The sequence below is a fragment of the Vanacampus margaritifer genome, chromosome 2, assembly GCF_051991255.1.
Source record: "Vanacampus margaritifer isolate UIUO_Vmar chromosome 2, RoL_Vmar_1.0, whole genome shotgun sequence".
Lineage (NCBI taxonomy): Eukaryota > Metazoa > Chordata > Actinopteri > Syngnathiformes > Syngnathidae > Vanacampus > Vanacampus margaritifer.
The window spans coordinates 16,333,744-16,355,672 of record NC_135433.1 but is presented as its reverse complement, the minus strand read 5'-3'; the positions used below and the strand labels follow the sequence as shown (position 1 = coordinate 16,355,672).

At 40.7% G+C, this 21,929-nt stretch overlaps 1 protein-coding gene across 18 annotated transcripts in view; it reads right to left on the bottom strand.

Moving 5' to 3' along the window:
- srcin1a (SRC kinase signaling inhibitor 1a) overlaps positions 1 to 21,929 on the bottom strand; it is a 118,839-nt gene that overhangs the window by 19,222 nt on the left and 77,688 nt on the right. For 9 of the 18 annotated variants that reach the window (XM_077556639.1, XM_077556642.1, XM_077556634.1 and 6 more), the window contains 9 exons: positions 15,000 to 15,195; positions 13,222 to 13,233; positions 12,228 to 12,523; positions 8,838 to 9,655; positions 8,610 to 8,711; positions 7,330 to 7,457; positions 5,531 to 5,551; positions 4,815 to 4,975; positions 1,639 to 1,814 (listed from right to left, as the gene is read on the bottom strand). In XM_077556639.1, coding sequence (XP_077412765.1) covers positions 1,639 to 1,814; positions 4,815 to 4,975; positions 5,531 to 5,551; positions 7,330 to 7,457; positions 8,610 to 8,711; positions 8,838 to 9,655; positions 12,228 to 12,523; positions 13,222 to 13,233; positions 15,000 to 15,195 — 1,910 coding nt within the window. Of the gene's footprint in view, positions 1 to 1,638; positions 1,815 to 4,814; positions 4,976 to 5,530; positions 5,552 to 7,329; positions 7,458 to 8,609; positions 8,712 to 8,837; positions 9,656 to 12,227; positions 12,524 to 13,221; positions 13,234 to 14,999; positions 15,196 to 21,929 lie in introns of those variants that run through there. The other 9 variants (XM_077556635.1, XM_077556640.1, XM_077556641.1 and 6 more) reach the window with 9 other exon arrangements.

Here is a 21,929-nt window from a genome sequence, read left to right as displayed (position 1 = left end):
CACTATAATTTGGAAGTGCTTAAAATACTGTATAAGGCAAATTATTATGGGTTTATACATTGGTTATACTATTTTTACTTTGTCAAATTTAAAACAGTTCAGAGGTGACTTGGTAAGAAGACTGTGACAAATTATAACTATCAGCATTTATAACAGACTTTTTGTCGTGCTGAAATCAGCCTGTTTTGAGGGGGCGGTGCTGTCATGCATAGAGCTAATTATGTATCACAATTTTGGCCTCATAATTTACCATAAATTTTCATTTAAAATGTAGACAATTAAAAATAAAAAATTTATTGAGAAAAAAACTTTTGTAGAAAACACATGAAAACTAATGTCTATTAACAACATGTCTGTAACATGCTTTCCTCATTTTACCCCAGCATACATCTTTTAATTAATACAATTAATTATAGAACACTTAGAACACACCCTACTTCTTTTATTGCTGAAATTGATCCATTTTAAGGGGGTTAGCCCTTTCTCATGCAAGTGACAACTGTCCAACAACCCCGTGACAATTGAGGGTGGAGCTAGGGGTTGTGACTAGGTGAGCGGCTTCTATTTGTGGAAAACAAGCCAAGAGTGTGAGAAAAACAACAACAACAAAGCACCTACCATATAGACCATCAAAAACTAAAAGACAAAAGATTATTATTCATTACAGTGGGAGTTACGTTCCATACCTTCCCCACAATAAGTGAAATCCGCAATATAGAAAAAAACACTTTCAATACTCCCTAGGCATGTTTTTATAGCATTTATGGCACTAATGCAGTCCATCGCCTTAATCTCTCAGTCACTGAAATTTCTTTAAAACACTTTTAGGGTTAGGGTTTCTAAACTAAAAAACTTAGGTTATCATTTCATCATAAACATCACAAATGATGGCCAATGCATCCAAAGCAATAAAATTATTAAATGAACCTACAGCCGTTGCTTTCTGTGGGCATAAAAAGCAGGATTAAAGAGGATGTTACGTTTAATAAACCTTGCAGCACTTCCTGTTTTTGTTCTTCTTCTTTCAAAATTACACCATTTCAAACTGAATAGTGTACCGGCATTTAGTGGTTAACAGTGGAATTACACCCAAAACAAACATGATCAAAACATGCAAAGAATATTAAAAAAAAGAAAAAGAAAAGAAAAGAAAAGCAAACAACACGTGAATCTGTCTGACTTACAACATCAAATAATACTGGCTGTGCCTGCACCGACATTTGATGGATTGTTCCCTGTGAACCCCTCTTTAGCCTTTAGTGAAAAATTTTCCAACTGCCAATATATACAAAGATGCATATGTGATTGCATGTTATGATTCTCCGTGCTTCTGTCCTTGGGCTAAATTTGGGTATGGTTACCTCAGGGAACACTGAGACGCATATCTGATGCGGAGATCTCAAGGTGGCTCTCAGCTCTGCTTGCGCAGGAGCTTCAATTAGTTGCTAACACCTCACATCTTAATAAGAATCTAGGAGCGCTAAGTCGAGCTTAATTACGCTTCCGGCTTTATCCGAGCGCCGCGCCGCCACTCTCTCACTTGAATATGCACTTTGTCGTAAACCTACTAAAAGTAGCCCTTTCTTCTCCTTTCTATGATTATCCGTGCGTGTGTGTGTGTGTGTGTGTGGTACTGACTGAAGCTGCTGGATGATGAGCTCTTCTTCATTCAGGTACTTGAGCCTCTCTTCCTCCACCAGGAGGCGCTGCCGCTGCAGGGGGTCCTCCTGCTTGCGGAGGGCGTCGGCCACGCGCACGTTCAGCTCCGCCTCGGTGCGCTTCAGTAGCGTGCGCATGGAGTCTTGGTTCTCCAGCTGTCGGATAACACACATGGGGAGAGAATCGTGCCATAAGGACATATTTTGAACTGCTTGAAGTTTTTTTTTTTTTAAGCCCTCATACACACTGCACAGTGTGAGTTTATTTTTGTTGTTGAAACATACTGTATACAGGTATATGATATTATAAAATAATTCAAATCTATATTGTTAATCAGTAGTACAGTATACTGAAAAAGAAAAATGTGCAATTAATTCTACCAAATGTATTTTGAAATCACAATTCACCAACACACAGATTGATTAACAATGTCAAATAGTGTTTTTTTTTTTTAAACCCTCATTTACAATGTTAACAAATGCAATTTTTTTTAAATATGATTTGGATGGATAACATAAAAATGTGTTGTATATTATAATGACAAGTCTCATAGATACTAGATTTGTTTTTTACACTGCAAAGCTCAAAACTTGTTTTTACAGTGCCGGTGTGAGCACTTATTTTCATGCACCCACACTGAGGATGCCCCAAGGAAAAAACAGCACAGGGTGTGGCAGATTCACAGATCGTGAAACTCCTCTTCGGTGGTATGAATGGAAAATTGTACGGAGCCGGTGCGTGTAATACAACTCCGAGATGAAAGCACCTGGTAAGGGAGGAAGATGCATTATGGATGAGTCTCGTGTTCTAGGAAGTAAAACAACGCCACTCGCATTGTGGATGACCCCATGTGGTCCCTGCTACAAAGCCACCATGGGGATGCGCAGAAACAGAAGAGGACATTAACATTTGTTATGAAATATTAAATAATATTTATGCTTATATTATTTACATATGCAGACGCGAGAGAAGAATCCACATCTTGCATTCCGCCTCGGTTAAATAATTCATGAGGCACATGTCAAACGCAAGCTGTGGGCCTTCAGTGTGGGTGACACATAAGGTGGAAAGGAAACGCCCTCTGTCTGCTGCAGTTATAAAAATGAATGGAGGAAAAAACATTTTAATTAATTAGAAAAAGGGACATTGTCTATCTAATATTAGCCTATCATTCAAAAAATAAAATACAATTTTAAATAAATGCATTAACTATTATATATTAAATTTAACAATTTAATACCTTTTTATTTTGAAATTGAGATTTGTCCACTCAAAATGAGCAATACAAACTATTTTATTTATTTTTATTCTTTTATTTCCATTAAAAATAATTTTAAAATACTTGGATACTGGATACTTTTACATGTAATAATAATAATAATAATTCCGTGAATTCCACTTTCAAACTGATTGATATAACTGTCCCATCAGATAGAAACATTGCGCTGAAGAAAATGGGGAGAAAAGCACAAAGTACAAAAACCTAGAACTAGGAATTCACAGAATGTGGCATATGAAAACAGTAATAATCCGGGTGGTTGTTGATGCACTTGGTACAGTGAAGAAGGGTATGGTTGAAAACATCATGAAAATATCAGAGAGAGCAACTATGACAGAGATTTAAAAGATCTGCATGCTGGGATCTGCGCCAATCCTCAGAACGGTGCTTAGTATAAGAGAACAGAATAATTGACTTGAGTGACTGCCGCCCTAGGTGCATGGTTTGCACCCGGCTGATGCACAAAAGGAACACCAGCAAAGACTGTGATGAAAGAGATAATAATAACAATAATAATAATAATAATCCATCCATCCATCCATTTTCTTGGCCGCTTTTTCCTCACAAGGGTCGCGGGGGTGCTAGAGCCTATCCCAGCTGGCTTCGGGCAGTAGGCGGGGTACACCCTGAACTGGTTGCCAGCCAATCGCAGGGCACACAGAGACAAACAACCACACTCACATTCACACCTAGGGACAATTTGGAGTGTTCAATTAACCTGCCATGCATGATTTTTGGAATGTGGGAGGAAACCGGAGCACCCGGAGAAAACCCACGCAAGCACGGGGAGAACATGCAAACTCCACCCAGGAAGGCCGAAGCCTGGACTCAATCTCACGTCCTCTGCACTGGGAGGCGGACGTGCTAACCAGTCAGCCACCGTGCTGCCCCTAATAATAATAATAATAATAATAATAATAATAATAATAATAATAATAATAATAATAATAATAATAATAATAATAATAATAATAATAATAATAATAATAATAATAATAATAATAATAATAATAATTGTCCCCTTGCACAATGTTGTTGTTTTTTTATTTTATTTGAAAAATTAAAATATATCAACTTGTTAAATCCAATATATGATAGTTAATGCAGGAATGGATTTGAAAGAGAAAAAAATAAAGACAAATACATTTAAATGGTTAATAAATGGTATTTACTGAGACGAATTAAAAAAAAAAAAGGAAATGGAAAAATTTTAAGCATGCATTACGGCAACAATTGGCGTCAAATTTGAGAGAAGCTATTGCTAAGTACACCTGCAAACTTTCTCATAATTTGCTTCCCTCAAATTGCTTACAGGGGAAAATATAATATTTTCATATTATTCATTTATTTATTTATTTTCATATTTAATAACCTCCACCTGTTCAGTTTGCTATTCCCAAATTCACCTAGTCTTGTTTTTTTTCTGTAAAACTTATAGCTATCTGCCACTTCAAAGTCCTAGTTAATAGGAAAGTAGTAATTGGTATCAAGAAAATATTGTATAGCGTGAAAATCTGAAAAACTAATATCTTTGTATGGAGAGAAAGAGTTAAATTTAGCCTGGGTTGTTAGTAGAAGTTGTGGAGAGTCTTCATTGCATGTGCATGTGCAATGTATGTGTAACCTACATGTAAATGTGGTGCATTCTTTTCTTTTTATTTATAAGCCATTCATTTTTAAGGGGCAATGCATGATGAGTTTGAGTTGTGTTTTACCATATGTAAGGCTGAAACCATCAATATAGGCAATTATTATTATTAATTAGAGGGGGTGTAAATTACTATACTTTGCAGTGAGGTTCGAGCCCTATGTAGTAGTAGCGCTGTACAAATGACTGCATCATCCTGAGAGGTGTCTTTTGAATAATTGAACGTACCTGCGTCTTGCGCAGCTGTCCGAGCTGCTTGCGCAGGTCGTTGGCGTTCTGCTGCAGCCCGTGCAGGTGCAGCTGCATCTGCAGGCGGCTGACGTTGTTCAGCGGTGTCGAGTTGGACGGCGGCGGCGGCATCAGCGCTAGCGGGGCCGACGGCGTGTGAGCTGCCAATCAAAGCGGGACACGGGAGGGAGGGGAAGGAGGGTTCACGGTGAGGTCAGGGCGGACGCAAGCTGATTCATTCAGAGGACACCGGTCGGCCCGCGGGGCACGCTACAGGATATACACACCAAAAAAAAAACACATATACACGCGTACACGGTGTGCACAGCGTGTGAATGAGCATACCCGCAAATTCCTAATGGCCCACTGGAGATATGTGAGCTCATGCTATTAGTAAACCCATTCGCAGGTGCAATTAGTTGGCCCGGTAGTGACACACAGGGGGGATAACCATGCTCTTATCTTAAACACACTGCTGTGGGAGTAAGGCTAGCTCCCAAAACGCACACACACACACACACACACACATATAGAAGTCTCCTGACAGTGTCCTGTCTATGACCAAACAATACTATGAAAGCCCCCGAAGGACCAAGCAGATATTAAGAGACAGAAAGAAAGGGGGGGACGAGGGAGGAGGGAGTCCGCACTACTCTGGAGAAGACGACACCCAAACGGGAGGTGAGAGGGCAAAGGAGTAATGAAATGGCAACTACCTTTCTTCTTTAGTCGTCCTGCTGGAATATAGAAAGATCCAGTTACTCAGATCATAGTAAGAGGGACTTTTTTCAAATACAATGGTACTTGATTCTATTGTACTACGTGACGGGAATTATAACAGGTGTGAGCAGATTTTATTGTCTTAGATGTTATATCAGGTAGTGGTGGCAAAGTCATTTCATGAACTCAGGTTAGTCACTCACTGAAGTGATCAAGTTAACTTATCCAGTGTGACATTTGAATCAGCGTTATTACCTTGATGTTGAATGCGGTTATGGTGTGCCTATAAACCGTATCAAACAAATCTTCTGAGTCTGCAGATGATTCAACAGGCTTATCAGAGTCAAAGTTTTTTCCACTGAGTTAAAGCAACTCAGTGAACCAATTTAATGGAATCATCTGCAGCCTTTCAGAGGAGTCCACTTATTAAAATCAGCAAACAATTCAATTGGACCATCTGAGTCTGAGGTGCCTTAATTAAGTACACCAACTTGTATCATTAAACCAATTTAACCGAATTATCCAAGTTTGTAACTGCAGTGTTTTTGGTGAGTTCATTAACTTGGGCCAGTGAAGCGAGTCCGTTAACGGAAGCCGGATAACCGGTTGAACCAAAACTTCAGAGTATGCTAACTCAAGCCAGTCAAGAGATAAAAGCAAATCTTCAGAGGCAGTCTTCAGTGCTTCACGTGAGTCAGTGAAGCGATTTTACACATCAACCGTGTCTGTGTCCCTGGTGTTTCCCTTCACCTCATTGACTCGAATCAGTAAACAGATTCGAGTGGACCCAAGCAACTGAGTCTGAGTCTGCAGTGTTTCCGGTAAGTATATTTAGTCGAGTCAGTGAACTAATTGACCCAAACATCTGAGTGTTTCAAGTCTGCGAACCGGTATAACAGACTTATCTTGAGTCCAAGATATTTGCGGTGAGTCTGTGACAAAAGCCGGTTAACCAATTGCTGCAAAATCGTTTCTAAGGGTGCACTCACACTTGGGCCATTTCTTCCGTACCGTACTGAAGCCTGATTGCACCCCTCCCCTCCCTTGTGCCCCTCCGGCCTGCACTCACATTACTCTAACAGAACCGTGCCAGGGCCTAGTTGCCTTCGAAATATACGTCATCACGTGCTGCCTGAATGGTCGCTTGCTATATACGTCGCACGTGCGTTCTTGACATACTGGTTACGTTCCGCACGGCGAGTAGCTGTGCGCATGTGCGGCCAACCGTACCGTTCTCTGGCCCACCTCTTCCAATCGTGCTAAACCTGGCATCCGAACCGTACTCATCGATTGCACTCCCACTACCGGAATTTAGCAACAAGCGTGCTTGGGCACGGTACAATGGCCCTAGTGTCAGTGCGCCCTTAGTCTGCTAATTTGAGTCAGTGAACTGATTTTTAACGGCTCATCAGTCTGACTCTGAAGTGTTTCTGATGAGTCTGCTCTTTCAAGTTAGGGAACCGATTCAAGTGAATAATCTAAGACTGCTGTGTTGAGTCAGGTAGCCAGTCAGAAGACTGCTAGGATCCATTTACCCATTTTTTTCAATCACTCTGCCTTTGTCAAATGAAATGTAAATGTATGTTTACTTGTAGTACCAATCTGAGTTTAGACCCTGAAGTATCTTTTGACATCATGGTCTGACATTGTTGCATTTGGAGGCACCACTGTCACCTTCAGGTACAATTTTTTTTCTTCCTAGTAGTAATATGTTTCAACTAAAAACAAGCTATAAAACAAAACTTGCTGGCAGCGTCTGTGTTCCCGCCTCTGAGCCCGACTGTTCAGTACTCACTTCCAGTGGCGGAGCCGTCGCTGTTGGTGTCAGTCTTGTCACTGGAAGAGAAAGGTAATGTCCGTGAGAAGTCGGCTCCCTGGTCCGGGGGGCAGCCCGCCATCATGCAGAGACGCAGCAAGCCGCATCTGAGGGATCAACGGCCACAGGGCAAGCACATTACAGTGCTAACTCTAAAAGCAACACCGGACAGAAACGAGGCGTTGCGTCGCCTGCATTGTGTCCGGAAAGCTAATGTTGCTACTTACTCAAAAAATATCTTTGCTATGCAGCATTCTAACGTAATGGAGTATAAACACTTTGGTGCTACACTTGAGTAGAATTTTCTCGTATGTGTACTTTACTCAATAATTGTGTTTCTGGCACTTGTACTCCACTATATTTCTTAAATAAAATATATACTCCTATGTATCTTCCTGAACTCATTCACTCCCAGCCATTTTCACTGAAGCAACCCCCTTTGATCCCGGCTGTTTTACTAGATTTTGACTGATTTTGCAAGGCCCGCGTGATATTGTGCTCTATTACTATAAAAACATGGAACCTACCAAAAGAAAGATTAGAGTCACTTCTTTTTTTTGCAACATGGCCCTGGTTGATCTCATATACTCTGCTCCCACCTACTGGCCATTTTTTTTTGTAATAACTACCATTGATTTAAGTGTCCTCTTCAGGTCATAGGCTGCCTTCTGTATGCTCTAGCATAAAAAAACATAAAATAAAAAAAATATATATACTTACATACATACTGAACTCTCTCTCTCTCTCTTTCTTTCTCTCTCTCTCTCTCTCTCTCTCTCTCTCTCTCACTTGACATTCTGAAAGATGACTTTTCCTTCTACCCTACCCTACCCAAGTAAATATAATATTCTGTGAAGATACTTGTACTTTTGCTCAAGTATTGTTTTCTGGCCTTTTACACAAGACTTACGTACAAAATGTTTAAATTTGTCTGAATGTGTTGCTGCCAACCCTCCCTGTCCTTTATCTGCTTTGTGTGGCAGCAGAAATGTGATTTAGCGAGAACGTTCATGTACATGAATAAACTCGTCTTACAACTTTCCAAAGTAAGGTGGGGTCAGGGATGCGTTAGGGTTCTGGGGTTAGAGATTTAGGGTTAGCAGTACCACCCACCTCAAGTTGACAAGGAAACAGTGAAATAAAAGTGACTGGAAGGAAACCCATTTTCAAACTTGTTTTCATTTGGTTTGTTGGGCAAGAAGTGACAAGGCTAACATGTACCGTATTCATCAACATGGTGACAGGCTAGAACGTCTTACGTGCTGTCACTGTCTGGCGCTCTTGTCAGGACGCTCTGGACTAGGCCGGTCAGACTGGCGATTTGCTTCTCCATGGCCTCCATGCGCTCGAGACGATGATCCCTGTCAGAGAACGTGAGCAGAAAAGCGGCGTCCAATCGCAAATCGTCTTGAACATCGTATAATACAATTTTTTGTGCATAAGTGAACACTCCCAACAAAATATATCTTTTATACGCTCCAACTGACCTGCTAGCATCAGCATCTGGTCCAGACAGTAATGATCCAAAACCGGGCGTGGCCCTTCCCCCCTCCCCGGGTCCGGCCGTGAGACAGAGAGGCTCGGAGCCAGAACTGGGTCTGGACTTGGGACTGTCCACAAAAACGGAGGACGCCGAATCCTTCCGAAAATTCTGCCTGACGGGCGAAGCCCTGCTGGGCGAGCCAGAGTACGAGTCTCTGTCCCGCAAGTGCATGTCGGGGATCTTCTGCGGAGACGATGGCGGCATGCGGAATCCCATGCCCAGCGTGGCCGAGTATGTGTCGGAGTATAGGGACCCCCCGGGCTTGTAGAGGGAATCATCCAACTCCCCCTGCAGAGCGGCGGCGGAGTATGTGCTGAGGGAGCGCACGGAGCCGCGGCGGTACAACCCCGAGGACATGGGGAAACTGAAGGGGTCGCCAATGGCCGCCAGGGACTGCGTGGAGGCGATGCTGAGGCGGCCCTCGTGCATCAGGCTGTAGGGGTCCGCGTAAAGAGACTCGTTCTTCATCAGTGCCAAGTTCTTCGCCGAGACCTCCTCGTCCGGCTTGACATCTCGCCGCTCTAGGATCGCGCTGGGTGAAGGCGACAGGCCCGCGTTGGCCACGTGGGCGGCTGCTGCGGCGGCGTGGTGGGGGTGACGGGCCTGCTCGTGGGGTGAGTGGGAGCCGGCAAAGGAGGGCGGGCGGCCACTGCTGTAGGAGAGGCGCGAGCGGGACGGGGAGCCAGACGAGCCCGACGACGAGGGGAGTGTGTTGAGGCGGCGAGTCGGAGAGGAGTCACGTGACGAGTACACCATCTCCCTCTGAAATTAGGAAGCGGCCCGCGTTACCATGGAGACCCTACTCACTCATAAACGACAATGTTAAAGACTCTTTCTATCCATTTTAGCCTGCTTTTTGTGGAGCGTCATAAAGTTGCACTCAACTCCCTTTATGGCCATCGAAAGACAAACAATCATTTATTGTTGCACTTAATACTTAACTCGATGCGCTTTTCCAGCATCAGTGCTTACCTTGTTGGTGATTTGAACTCTTGCGCAATAAATTAGGAGAACACCATGTCCTGCACTATGAGTAAACCAAAACTGGTTTTCTTTCAATATGATTAAAATAATATACCGGTATAAGCCGTACATATAATACGCTAGAATACTTTCCGTGGGATACAACTGATGTGACACAAGGCGATACAATGCCGTTTGGCATGAGGTGCCGACTGAAGTAATACAGTACGTGATGTCACAATAGTTACGGTACTTGGTAGTATGATACGACAACTTAAAGATCGACAAGGATGGGATTTGAACCCATGCATGCAGAGCACAATGGATTAACAGTCCATCCGATGGCTTTAACCCCTCGGTCAAAAACAGGGCATAATGGACTGTTTGGGGGGTGAGGGAAAAAAAGGGGGGGAGGAGGAGAGAAAGAAAGAGGAAAAATGTACGGGTTCGAATCCCGGCACGAGAAGGAGAATCAAACTGGCCAACAGGAGAATCAAACTGATCTTTCAGCCAGATGCCTTAAATAGTCACAACCAGGTATAAGCCCAACGATAAGGTATGATACAATACTTACTACATTACTTTTAGTATGATACAGTTGATAATTGTTAGTATGATGCGACAAATTCAAGTCAACAACTCGACTTAAAATCGTCCACGAAAATCTCGAGACTTGACTTGGACTCTCCTTTTGGAACTCTTGAAAACGACCCACTAACTTTATCCAGCGAGTTAGACTCATAGTCTGGGTCATGAGACTTGACTTGAACTCTCTGCTTAAAGGGATACTCGACAAATTTTGCCATTTTCAGCAGTAAGAAGTTAATATTGTGTCTATAATTAATGTGATAACTTAATTATTTTTTTCATGTTCAATTATTACCTTAAAAAACACATTTTGCCACATGTTGTTGACTGAAGATGACATCACGTGTGCTCAGGAAACAGCTAACGACCAATCACAGCTGAGTTTGCTAATGTCACATGACCAAACCCAGAAAACAGGTGAAACTTGATTAATCGATGGAATAATTGATAGGATAATTGATAATAGAAACATTTGTTTTTGACAGCCCTAGTACCCTCGTTACAATATGCATTGACGCATTATGACTGGAATGGGAAATTTATGAATCGGCGTTCGTTTACAACAGCCAATCCGCAACTTAATTCGAATATGTGAGTGTGTGTGTATCCTGAGTCCTGACAAAGCAAAATATCACTTGCATGTTCATTTGTCATTGCCACCCTCCTATTTATTGTATGCATTGTTAATGGCAAGAACTGGCTAAGCAGGGTTTTGTGTTAAATAATTAAAATCAAAAAATCTTTCTCCCTCAGGCCTTCCTCGATCGTCACTGACGCGGAAATGTAAAAAAAAAAAAAGAAAAAAGAAAGGCTTGTTTTAACACGGCGACATTGCCGTCAACAGATGGTCTACTGAAGATAGGAAACACATTTCCAGGAGGAATACCTGCTTTAATCACCAGTGAAACAATAAAAACAACAATCCACTAAACATACTCATTAGTTCTGCATTAAAGGCTGCAAATGTTTTTGCTTAAACTACAAAATTACGTAATGTGAATGCTGAGTGAGGACGATTGTAACATATAATAGCAATTCCAGGATACTGTTCAAATATTTATAAATACTCTCTCCAACAAAAGTAGATTCAATACGTATCTCGATACATGGGGTAGGCTTACAACAGAATTCCAGAATGGCACATTTTCAAGTGCAACATCAAACCGATTTCTACCTGGTGTGCATCTCTCATAAAGGACGAGGACATAGGATGCGGTACGAGTCAAGGAAGACATATTGCAATATGTGACGATTCAATTTTGTTTGGTTAAATCAAAACAGATTTTCCACAATAAGGCTGTTCACTGAAGAAACCCCCTTCGCTCCAGGCTGTTTTACTGGATTTTGACTGATTTTGCAAGGTCCACAGAATATTGTGTTCTATTGCTATAAAAACATGGAACCTACCAAAAGAAAGATTAGAGTCTTTTCTTTCATCAGGGGGAAAAAAAATATTTACCAATTAGCATTAGAATATAGCTAAGTTTCATCATTATTCACAAATCTGTTTCAAAAGAGCTTTTTTGCAACATGGCCATGGTTGATCTCTTAAACTCTGCTGTCCGTTTTTGTAATAACTACCATTTCTTTAAGTGACCTCTTCAGGCCAGTGGCTGCATCAAAGCTTTCTGTATGCTCTAGCATAAAAAAACATAACAAAGATATAAATATGTTTTTGGGATCATGGCAATCTTTAAAATAGAACGTTTTTATACGTACAGTATTTGGGAGCAAATGAGTTAAGGGTCATTAGAAGAGAGCAGAAAACAGGCCGCTTGCTTACCCGCAGGTCCCCGTTGGCCAGGTGGGCGGCGGCCGGGTAGGAGGCATAAACGGGCTCTTTGCGATAGATCTTGATGACGCTGCGGTCCTGGATGTCGCGCACGTCCTCCAGCTCGTAGAAGACGTTGCGCGCCTCGTCCTTGATCAGCACGGCCGTGTTGGGCGACTTGAGCATGCCCGCCGTCAGCTTCTGCGGGAACATGTGCACGATGAGGGCGTGCAGCGTGTCCAGGCTGCTCAACTCGTGGGTGATGTGCACGCGACGCGTCTCGTCGCCGTACTGCAGGAAGAGCACGCCTAGAAAAAGAAAAAGAAATAGAAAAAATTGATAGAAACAGTAAATACAATTTAGCACCTTTATTATGTTATACCACATACACAGCCTCTACCCAGTAGTTTTTTTTAAATGTGTTTGGTCACACATTTGTAATCCCAATTAACTATGATCACATTTAAAATATAGAATGACATTTTCTCGTGTTTTCACTGGGATCCTTTTTGTTTTTCTGAAGCAATTTATTTTATAATTTTATGTATTTATTTATAGTATTTATTATTTGATTACAGAAGTTAATTAGTATTCAATAACTAGTCCTTAGTTTCAAAAAGGTTGGTGACCCTTGGTATACAACCTAAAATAAAATAAAAATGTATATAATGTATACTTATATAAGGGAACTTCAGTTACGGACAATGAAAAAAATACTTACTTGACCAACATGGTGATGTTTATTTATTAGAATGTTTAACATTAAATAAAATACAAAAATGTGTCAAGGCATATTTATTATGGGATTAATCCAGTCAGAATTTAAATTTCACTTTATGTTATCTCATTTATTCTTGTATTTTAATTACAATACGACAATTTTGCATAATACTGATGTAATGAAATTGAATAGAGAATGTACACACCAGATGGAAAACACTCTGAAATGCTATAACACCTCAATTTGATTTGACATTTCTTGCATGTGTCTTGACGCCTGACTAACCTGCATATTCATCTTGGTAGAGTGCCGCCCAAACACACAAAGAACACACAAAGCAAAGAAAGAACCAATGGTTAAAAGTCAGACATGTTGTGGTGCTGGCGAACCCAAAATGCGCACATGCAAACCCACGGAAAAGAAGAACAAGGTAGATGGCCTCTCCATTGGCACAACAGATCAATGGAATGTCAAGAGGATAAAGAAACTAACCAGCCCAGTATCATTTCATAATTTTACAAATAATATTACACTAACACAGTATGCTAAAACTTGAAAATGAAAAATGTATACAATTGAATTGAATATATATATAATAACAACATCAATAATCTTCATGAACCTGGAAGTTTTTGTGTGCCTTGTTTTTGTATGAACAAGCATCGATTCCAGGAAATGAATGCACTTCATCCAAAGCATTTCACAAGTTGTGCATAAAGGGTCGATATTCGACAAAAGCACATTGCACAATGTAAGCTTTTATTAACAACTCAAGTCCAATAACACAGTTAAAGCACACTTTCATTGGGCCACATGTTGACTTATTTAAAAGTTACACTTCATAAACAAGTACAAAATCGTTCAATGTGTGTGCAAATACTAAATAAGCCACTGGGGCCAAAGACAAGAGTGTTGAAACTGTTATATACTGGTGTGCTTTTATTTTGAAAGTCTGACTTTTTATAGCACGTTATGACAATGTTGCCCCAGGTGAGAAACATTACAGAATTCAAGGAAGAACTTAGAAAATGGCTTCCCTCTCTGCCCTCCTTGCTGTCTGTCTAAGCTATATAAAGTCTTCATAAAAGGTATAATTGATATTTAATGTTTATTTATCCCCTTCATTAGTCATTGAGATTTATTTGACAAGTCTTTTTGTACAAAAAATAAAAATTATTCTCTATAAAATGTTTTTTTTGTTTTGTTAATATTTTTGGTTGATTGGAACAGATAAATTGGATTTCCATTATTCCCTATGGGAAATATTGCTTTGATTTTCAGTTTTAATAAGTCTTGCTGGAACAGATTAATCTAAACATTAAAGGTTCGACTGTAAGAATAAACAATAATGCTTGATTGACAACAGAAATCGGAATCTTGAGCACACAAAAAAATTGACAAAAATCCCTCCAAAATATATTTTAAAAAATGAATAACGATGAAAAATACGATTAAGTAAATTACAATTATGACAAAACACAAATGATCGTCGAACGGAATACAATTGGGAAAAAAATACTACAAATAAAAAATGATTAATAATAAATATTAAAACGTTAGGTAGAGTTAGTACTATTTGAAAAATTGTTCATTAGTTTTCATCAGAAATTCAGGTAGTAAGCAAGGGTTTTTCTCCCGGAAACAAGCCATACAGTTTCAAAGTCATTTTCATTTTAGGCACGGGATTTACCTCACTCCATCAGAGATTTGCATGGACCAGGAGAGGAAGCAGTGTGTGTGTGGTCTTGTTTTTGTTAAATAGTGGGGCCAACATTCTGGGATTTCACAAAGTTGTGGGGCCCACCTGTCCATGTGGGGCCATTTTGCTGGGCCCCACAAGTTTAGACCTCTTTTTGAGGGTCAAGACTTGGTTTTAGAGTTTAGGTTTGAGATGGGTTATGGTTGAGGTTAGGGTAAGGAATAGGGGTAGGAATAGGGGTCCAATCATTTTTGATGGTTTGGGTTAGGGGAAGGGGCTAGGAAGTTCATTATGCCAATGAGATGGCCCCACAAAGATAATAAAACAAACCTGTGTGTGTGTGTGCGCGCGCGCGTGTGCTCACCTGGAGAACGTAGCTTATTCTGGCTGGCAGAGCGCGACAGGGGCAGGCTCTGGCGGAAGCGGTTCATCCTGTTGAAGCCGATGGGCACGTCGGCCTCGGACATGGTCTCCAGGGACTCGGCGGAGGCGAAGGACAGCTTGGTGGCCTGGTCGGCGAGCCCCGACTGGGTGGACTGGGAATGGCGAGGGCTGCGGCTCTATACGGGGGGAGACGACACAACCATGTGGTGAGGAAATGTTGGCCGAGGATGACGGCGTAAGAAGAACATGCGTGCCTAACAAAACGCTGAGTGTGCTTTTCTGTTTGACGCTCACAGGCATAGAAGATTGCAGTAAAAGGCTTTGCATAAGTTGTGTCATGTTTGTCTGCCTTTTGCACACCTCCCTTGGCGCCCTTGTCCAAACTCCGGGCCTGCCCTGCTCCCGTAAACTTTAAATGACTACTTTTTGGGAAGCTCATGCAAATCCAGCGCTGGCACACTGCGGATTCAGGGCAGCTGGGCCCGAGCTCAGAGGACCGGCTGGCTGATCCTCTGGCTCACAGGCTGCACGTAATGAGCTCCCACAATGCTCTCTGCTGCTTGTTTGGAAAGAGGACGAATATGTAGTCTTTGACACAGGACATCCTAGTCTTCTTACACTCGTAACACATCCTCTCCCTCACTGCTATTGGGATTTTTCAGTACCCAGATTCAATTTACAACACGTTTTATGATACCGACTCACAAGTGTTCACGTGCCCATCCACAGCGGCCATCTTTACATCATTCACGAACGTAAATGCACTCTAAAAAAAAGTTGAAAGAATTATGGACCAAAAATTGACCGATACACTTTATGGGTCAATCTGACCCAACTTTTTCGGTTATTTTATACAAAATGAACCAATTTTTTTGACCCAAGTAAATGATCTGACCAATATTTAAGTTGTTTTACACTAAAAGACCCATTTCTTGACTCAAAGTTGGGTCAAATCGACCCAAGTAGAGGATCGGCCCATTTTTTACCCATAGTTGTTTTTTTTTGGGACCCAACTGTTTTAGAGTGTGGAGTTCTCTTGCATCTTCAATTTCCATGAAGACCGCACAACTCTGTCTACACTGAATTTAAAGGGAATAAGGGGAGCCGCTTTGATTGATTGGAAGTCGACTGCATTCCCTCCCACAACGGCTCACAACGCCTATACAGACTACACGTATAGTGTGTCCCGTTTAGTATGTAAAAAGAATTTCTCCCGAGGGATCCTTTTAAAGCGTTTTTCATACTTATTTCAACCAAAGCAAAAATAGCTTCAAGTAACATTTTTAGCCTGCTATATGGCTAGCATCATAGCTACATTATTCATTATTTGTGCTCTAAAGCGACTTCTCACTTGATACTCCCCTCTATCTATATATATATACTGCATGTGCCGCCTTCTGTCAGTGTGCATGCATAATTTAGTTTCACACACATACATGATCCAATAATGTGATAGCGTTCAGTGGACAGTTTAAGCGTGTGAAGAAACACGCGTGTGTAGCAATGAGCCTCGTTGCGCTTTCTTCCTTCACAGGCTTATTTGTCCGAGGCCTTGTGGAGTGTGGGCTGCAGCCTCTTGCGTAGACACACGTAATTTAGGGCAAATAGCAGCTAAGTTTACAGTCCTTGGAAGAGCCTGTGTAATAAAAGTGTTTATCTAACTCTGAAAGGCGGCGCAAAGCAGTCGTTTTCTATTGCCATAGAAAATCATAGCCCAATAACTCACATCTTAAAGATGTCAAAGTGTTATTTTTTTTCTTATTGTTTTCTATCCTAGAGAGAGGATAAATGAAATATCTGGACTGCTCCATAGGAACTGAAAAGATAACAAATCATGAAATTTCTCTGTAGCCACTTCACAGCGTCAATAATGAATGAGAGGTTACATCCTGGTGCTTACTGACCACCTTCCTCTGCATTTTCTTTACTGCAATGGACACACTTACTACTCTACCCTATTACAATTAAACACAACTAGCATTAAAATAAAAAAGGAATATATTTTTATATTTTCTATGTGCTGTGGTAAAGTGCTGCAAATGAGATAAAATTTAATAGGAAATCCTACAAAACTGGGCAAATTGGCAGTTAAAAAAAAACATTATCAAAGACTTTTATTTTGCTTGCATGATTTTAAAGCAGTTTCATTAACTATAATTAGGTGGTAGCAACAGGTGCCAACCCCCTCTACAGGCAGCCAAGTTATTTTCCCAGCGTCATTTGCCACCTGCTTGGCCCCAGTTCAAGCAGACTGTAACTCAGTCAAAATGTGAAAATTCTGAACCTTGATCTGGAACTAAAACTAAAATTAGTGGATTTTTCTTTCTTCCAACTTAACTAACTAATTAAACAGCTTAACTAACCAACCAACCTTCTTTTTTTTTCATATGAAATCTGATTTGATTCTCATGAGGGGCTTCAGACTTGCATGGCGGACGTAACGGACTGCTGCTAAGTCACGTGACATTCTCCAGGAGCCGGCTGAGCGAATGTCTGTCAGCGGCGTGAATGTCAAACACATTTCTAGACGGGCTGACGAGCGATAAGTGCTATTGTCTGAAATCACCATTCCTCACACCTTGACCGCCCATTCTGCCATTTTTTTTTTTAAATTCCCTACTGCTTCTACACAATTTACACTTTCAGGAATATCTTCCTCTTTGTACCTCGTTTGTCATCTCTTGGCACTGCAGCCGCATACATTTGCTCTCTTCTCTGCACACAAATTGACTGAGTGCGCCTCTCTCGCTATTCAGCAACCTTCGTGATTACTCTCAGGCCAATCTTCTGCCTGGACACACAATACCCTCGAGCGACCTCCCACTTCCTTTCCCCTTACAAGACAACTAAGGCTTTCTAATAGCAGGCGCCATCATAGCATGGAGCAAATTGCTTAGCCGGGGAATAAACATAGAGAGGAAAACGGTCCTCTGAAGACAACAGTGGGCCAGACATAAAGCTGTAGTTTTATTATCTTTTAGTTGTCAATCAAATCAGATTTTAGTTTAATATTTGTAAGAGGACTGCAGTAAAGGTTCGATCTTGGATGAGAATTTCCTGTTTTGTTCTGAATTATGGCTTTCATAGAATTTGATAGGCTTAAATACTTCCAGGGAATAGCACTGTGGAAACCAACTTCAGCTCGATGACTATCGAAGGGACATTTCATTTTCTTAGTTTTTAGTGCTTTTGATGATCTCGTGATGTGAGCACCAGAAGGACACCTCTAGAAAAACATGACAGTGATAACTGTTGACATTGTTAACATTTTTATTGTTTTATTTGACATTTTAGATGTTTTAGATTTCATTATAGATGTGTTGATGAAGGTGTAATTATGTTGACCTAATATAACCTGATGAGTAATGCTTTTGACATTCTTGCTATCTTTTCTACTGTTTTCCCAGACATGAGAAAGTTAATATGTTTCTATGTTTATCTAAGAAGTCTAGTTGCTGTTCGTCAGAAATCCGGTTTTCAAAAGTTCAAGGACGATCTAGTTTACTGGGAAAATGCAAACTCATTCTGTACCTCACGGGATGACAGAGGCGTTTCCTCATGTTTTGAATAAAGAGGCTGTGTGGGCAAAAGAGCACACACACATATTGGATGACACTGCTTAGGTGATATGCAATTGTGTGACCAGGGATCTCTGTAATAAATCAACCTTGCAAGGACCCTCTTCACCAGAATCTCATCTTGGATTTATTTGAACACGCAAAAGATTACAAAATAAAGGTAATTCCTTTAAATGAATGAGAAATTGACTGAATGAGAAATGGTAATGTGTGTCTGTCGTGGCTGCTCAGTTCACTTTGTCAGTAATAAATTACAAATATGGAAATGACAAAGGACATTTACAATTGCATGAAATGTTCCCATAGTTATGGAAAATAGTGTATTAGGCAAAATAGACACATCTTGACCAGGTCAGTATAATAATGTAGGTTGGCGATAAGATGTGCAATGGACGAAATATCCTCATAGCTAAAAAAAAAAATGCATCAATTTAACCCCCCCAGACCCAGATGGCTGCAGTGCATTTGACATATTTGCATGTCTAAACCAATAAAATGCATAATTTGGATGATGTCAACACTTCTGGTTCATGATTGGATTTTAACTAACCAATAACAATCGCAAGTTTATTTGCATGATGTTCATGTTAAAAATGTTGCATATAAGCTTTAAGTTTACAACATGTAACAGCCATATTATCCTGGTGTCCACTATAACAACTAAAAACATGAGATAACCCCAAAAAATGTCCATGTTGTTCTTGTGTGGGAAAAGAGTCAAGATCAGCACAAAAAAAGATTTTTTTTCCAGCAGAAAAAATGTGGGTCTGAAGGGGCTACCTGACATTATGAAAGTACATTTTATTCATATTGCTTTACATACAGTAGAGTCATCCATATATAAAATACATAAAGTATGAACTCATTGGAGACGTTCTAACAAGGGTTTGTCAAGACAGGTGAAGCGAGAATTGCAAACCCCTTACCATTTCTGTCATTTTTGCCGAAAATGCCTAAAAAAGTTGCACACTTGAACTTGAAGCTGTTCTTGAAAAATTTGGACTATCAGCATAGTTATGGTCTCTTATTAAAAATTAACACTTTAATTTTTCTCCTTAAAAGTCAAAATCTGTTTAAGTGCTACTGGCACTGAGTAATGGAAGTATGAATAAAAAGAAGACAAATTTTATGTTCGTCTAATTATTTTTCACAAAATCTGCTTTGAATATGAATGTAGAATGTTGCTGGACTAGAAAAACACTACCAATACTAAACTTGTGGTCTTCCCTAATTCCAGTTCAAGTTTGACAATAATACTACAGAAAATGAGCATTTTACACAGATTTTCCAAAACAGATTTTCCAAAACAGATTTTCCAAAACGAGCAAAACTGTGCCATTTGGGTGACCCTTCAAATCCAAGGTCAAGTCTGATAAAAATTCATTTTAATTTGTCACTATTTTATTCTATTCTATTCTATTCTATTTTTAGACATAGTGTAGTTGCGAGACTTTATCCACATTTAGACATCATTTTGACATGAATTCAAAGCAAGGGATCAAAGAGATATGCGCCTTTATGACGCACCGTTGACGCTCTCTGATGTTTTCTCTTGTATTCAGAATCTCATCGGCTGTTCAATATGTCAATCACTATGAAATCGCTGTGACTGCTTCATGCATCGAACAGGGGAGGACCTTTTACGCGCATTGTCATTGGCCATGACAGACAAAGGAAGGCAAGGGGATTGGACCACATAAGGTGTTAATCACTTCCCACGTGGTTCCTTTGATTTTGTTTTTGTTTTTTTGCTTGCAGATCGGTTGCTCAGGCTAGCCATGAGCGTTAACTCAAACGAGCATAATTATGGGTGAATCTTGTGCGTATTTGGCAAGTTGCAGCAACCAATAACGTAACTTTATGACATTGGAGGGCTAAAGGCGGAGGGTGCTTGTTTTCAAATAATGAGTTACTATGGCAACCAGCCATGTCGGTGGCTTGAGAATCTGATTGTTTTTTTTAAAACATCCATTAACAGTTTTGCTATGACAGGCTCAAGCGACAACGGAGGTTTGGAAGGAGGACCATTTGACGGCCATTGGGTTGCATGGATCTTGTGACCGATAAAACATCTTTCTATTGGACCAAACAAGGTATCATTCGGAAGCTAACAGCCAAATGTTTTTTTACGAGCCTTCCGAGGCTAATTCGTGGAGGCAATGTGGAGTGACAAGTCATCCTGGGTCGCGTATTTTGGAACTTGCAGCACCAAATAACGTGGCTATATGGATGTAAAGGGTCAGTGTAGGCAAACAATTTTCCCAGAATACTTTCATTGGACTCTTTTGGAAGTAATTGGACTAGTTTTGATCAAGTGGGACATCTGGTTGGGAATAGTGGTGGCTATACAGGGTAAGTTGCATCTTTTCTCGCATTTACAATTGTCTGACTTTAAGGTCCCATAGTATGAAAATGCACTTTAGTGGTGTTTTCTATCAATAATATGCATCCCCGACCTGTCTTCAATCCAACCAGGCATTAAAAAAAGTCAGTCCGCAACTTCTTTAGCTTTCTCCTCCTTTCTAAAATGTGTGCTTCAAACGGGCAGATTAAACTTCCGTGACTTAGTGACGTCAAAAAGACACGGAAGTGCACTCGACCCGGCCCCTTCGGGTTAGTGGCACCACTTCTGGTAAAGGTTTGTCACGACCACTGAAATTCGAGAAACTGGCTGCTCCTTTCTTTTTCTCTCCCTGCTCACAAATGCTCCATGGAGAGGGGAAACAATGATCAGGGAAAAGTGATTGCTTCCTTTGTCCCAAGTCATTGAGAAGACAGTGGATTAATTTTATTTTTGAAGGACGTGTACGTGCAAAATAACATTCGCGGGAGATTTGCTGGTTACAGCAAAATAACCATTGCCTAGACAATCACAAACTAACGCTACAACATTGTCTCTGTAGTAACGTGCTACTTTTTCTAATGGTAAAACGTTATGCCATTTTTGCACATATTAAAATAGTTCTCAAATGTGTAAAAGAAATGTCTTTATTTTTCTTTTCTTCTGCTCCCATGGCCAGTCGTTTCCGTTCACAACATTAGCACATGGCTACCATGACTGAAATCACTGCCCCTTCGAGAAATAATTGTATGACCAAACGGTGTACAGCATGACGAGCAAGCATGCTGGATAGTGAAAGAGAGCCACCTGCACGCTCTGGAAAATGGCGTAGTGCCCAGCGCCGGGCGGTCGGAATGATAACAGGCTAGGATACTTGACTCATTGAGCCATCTTCAGCAGTAAAATGTTCATATTTTCTCCAGAATTAATTTGATAACTTGCTGACCAAACCCAGAAAACAGGTGAGCCATGATTGGTCGTTACCTACTTC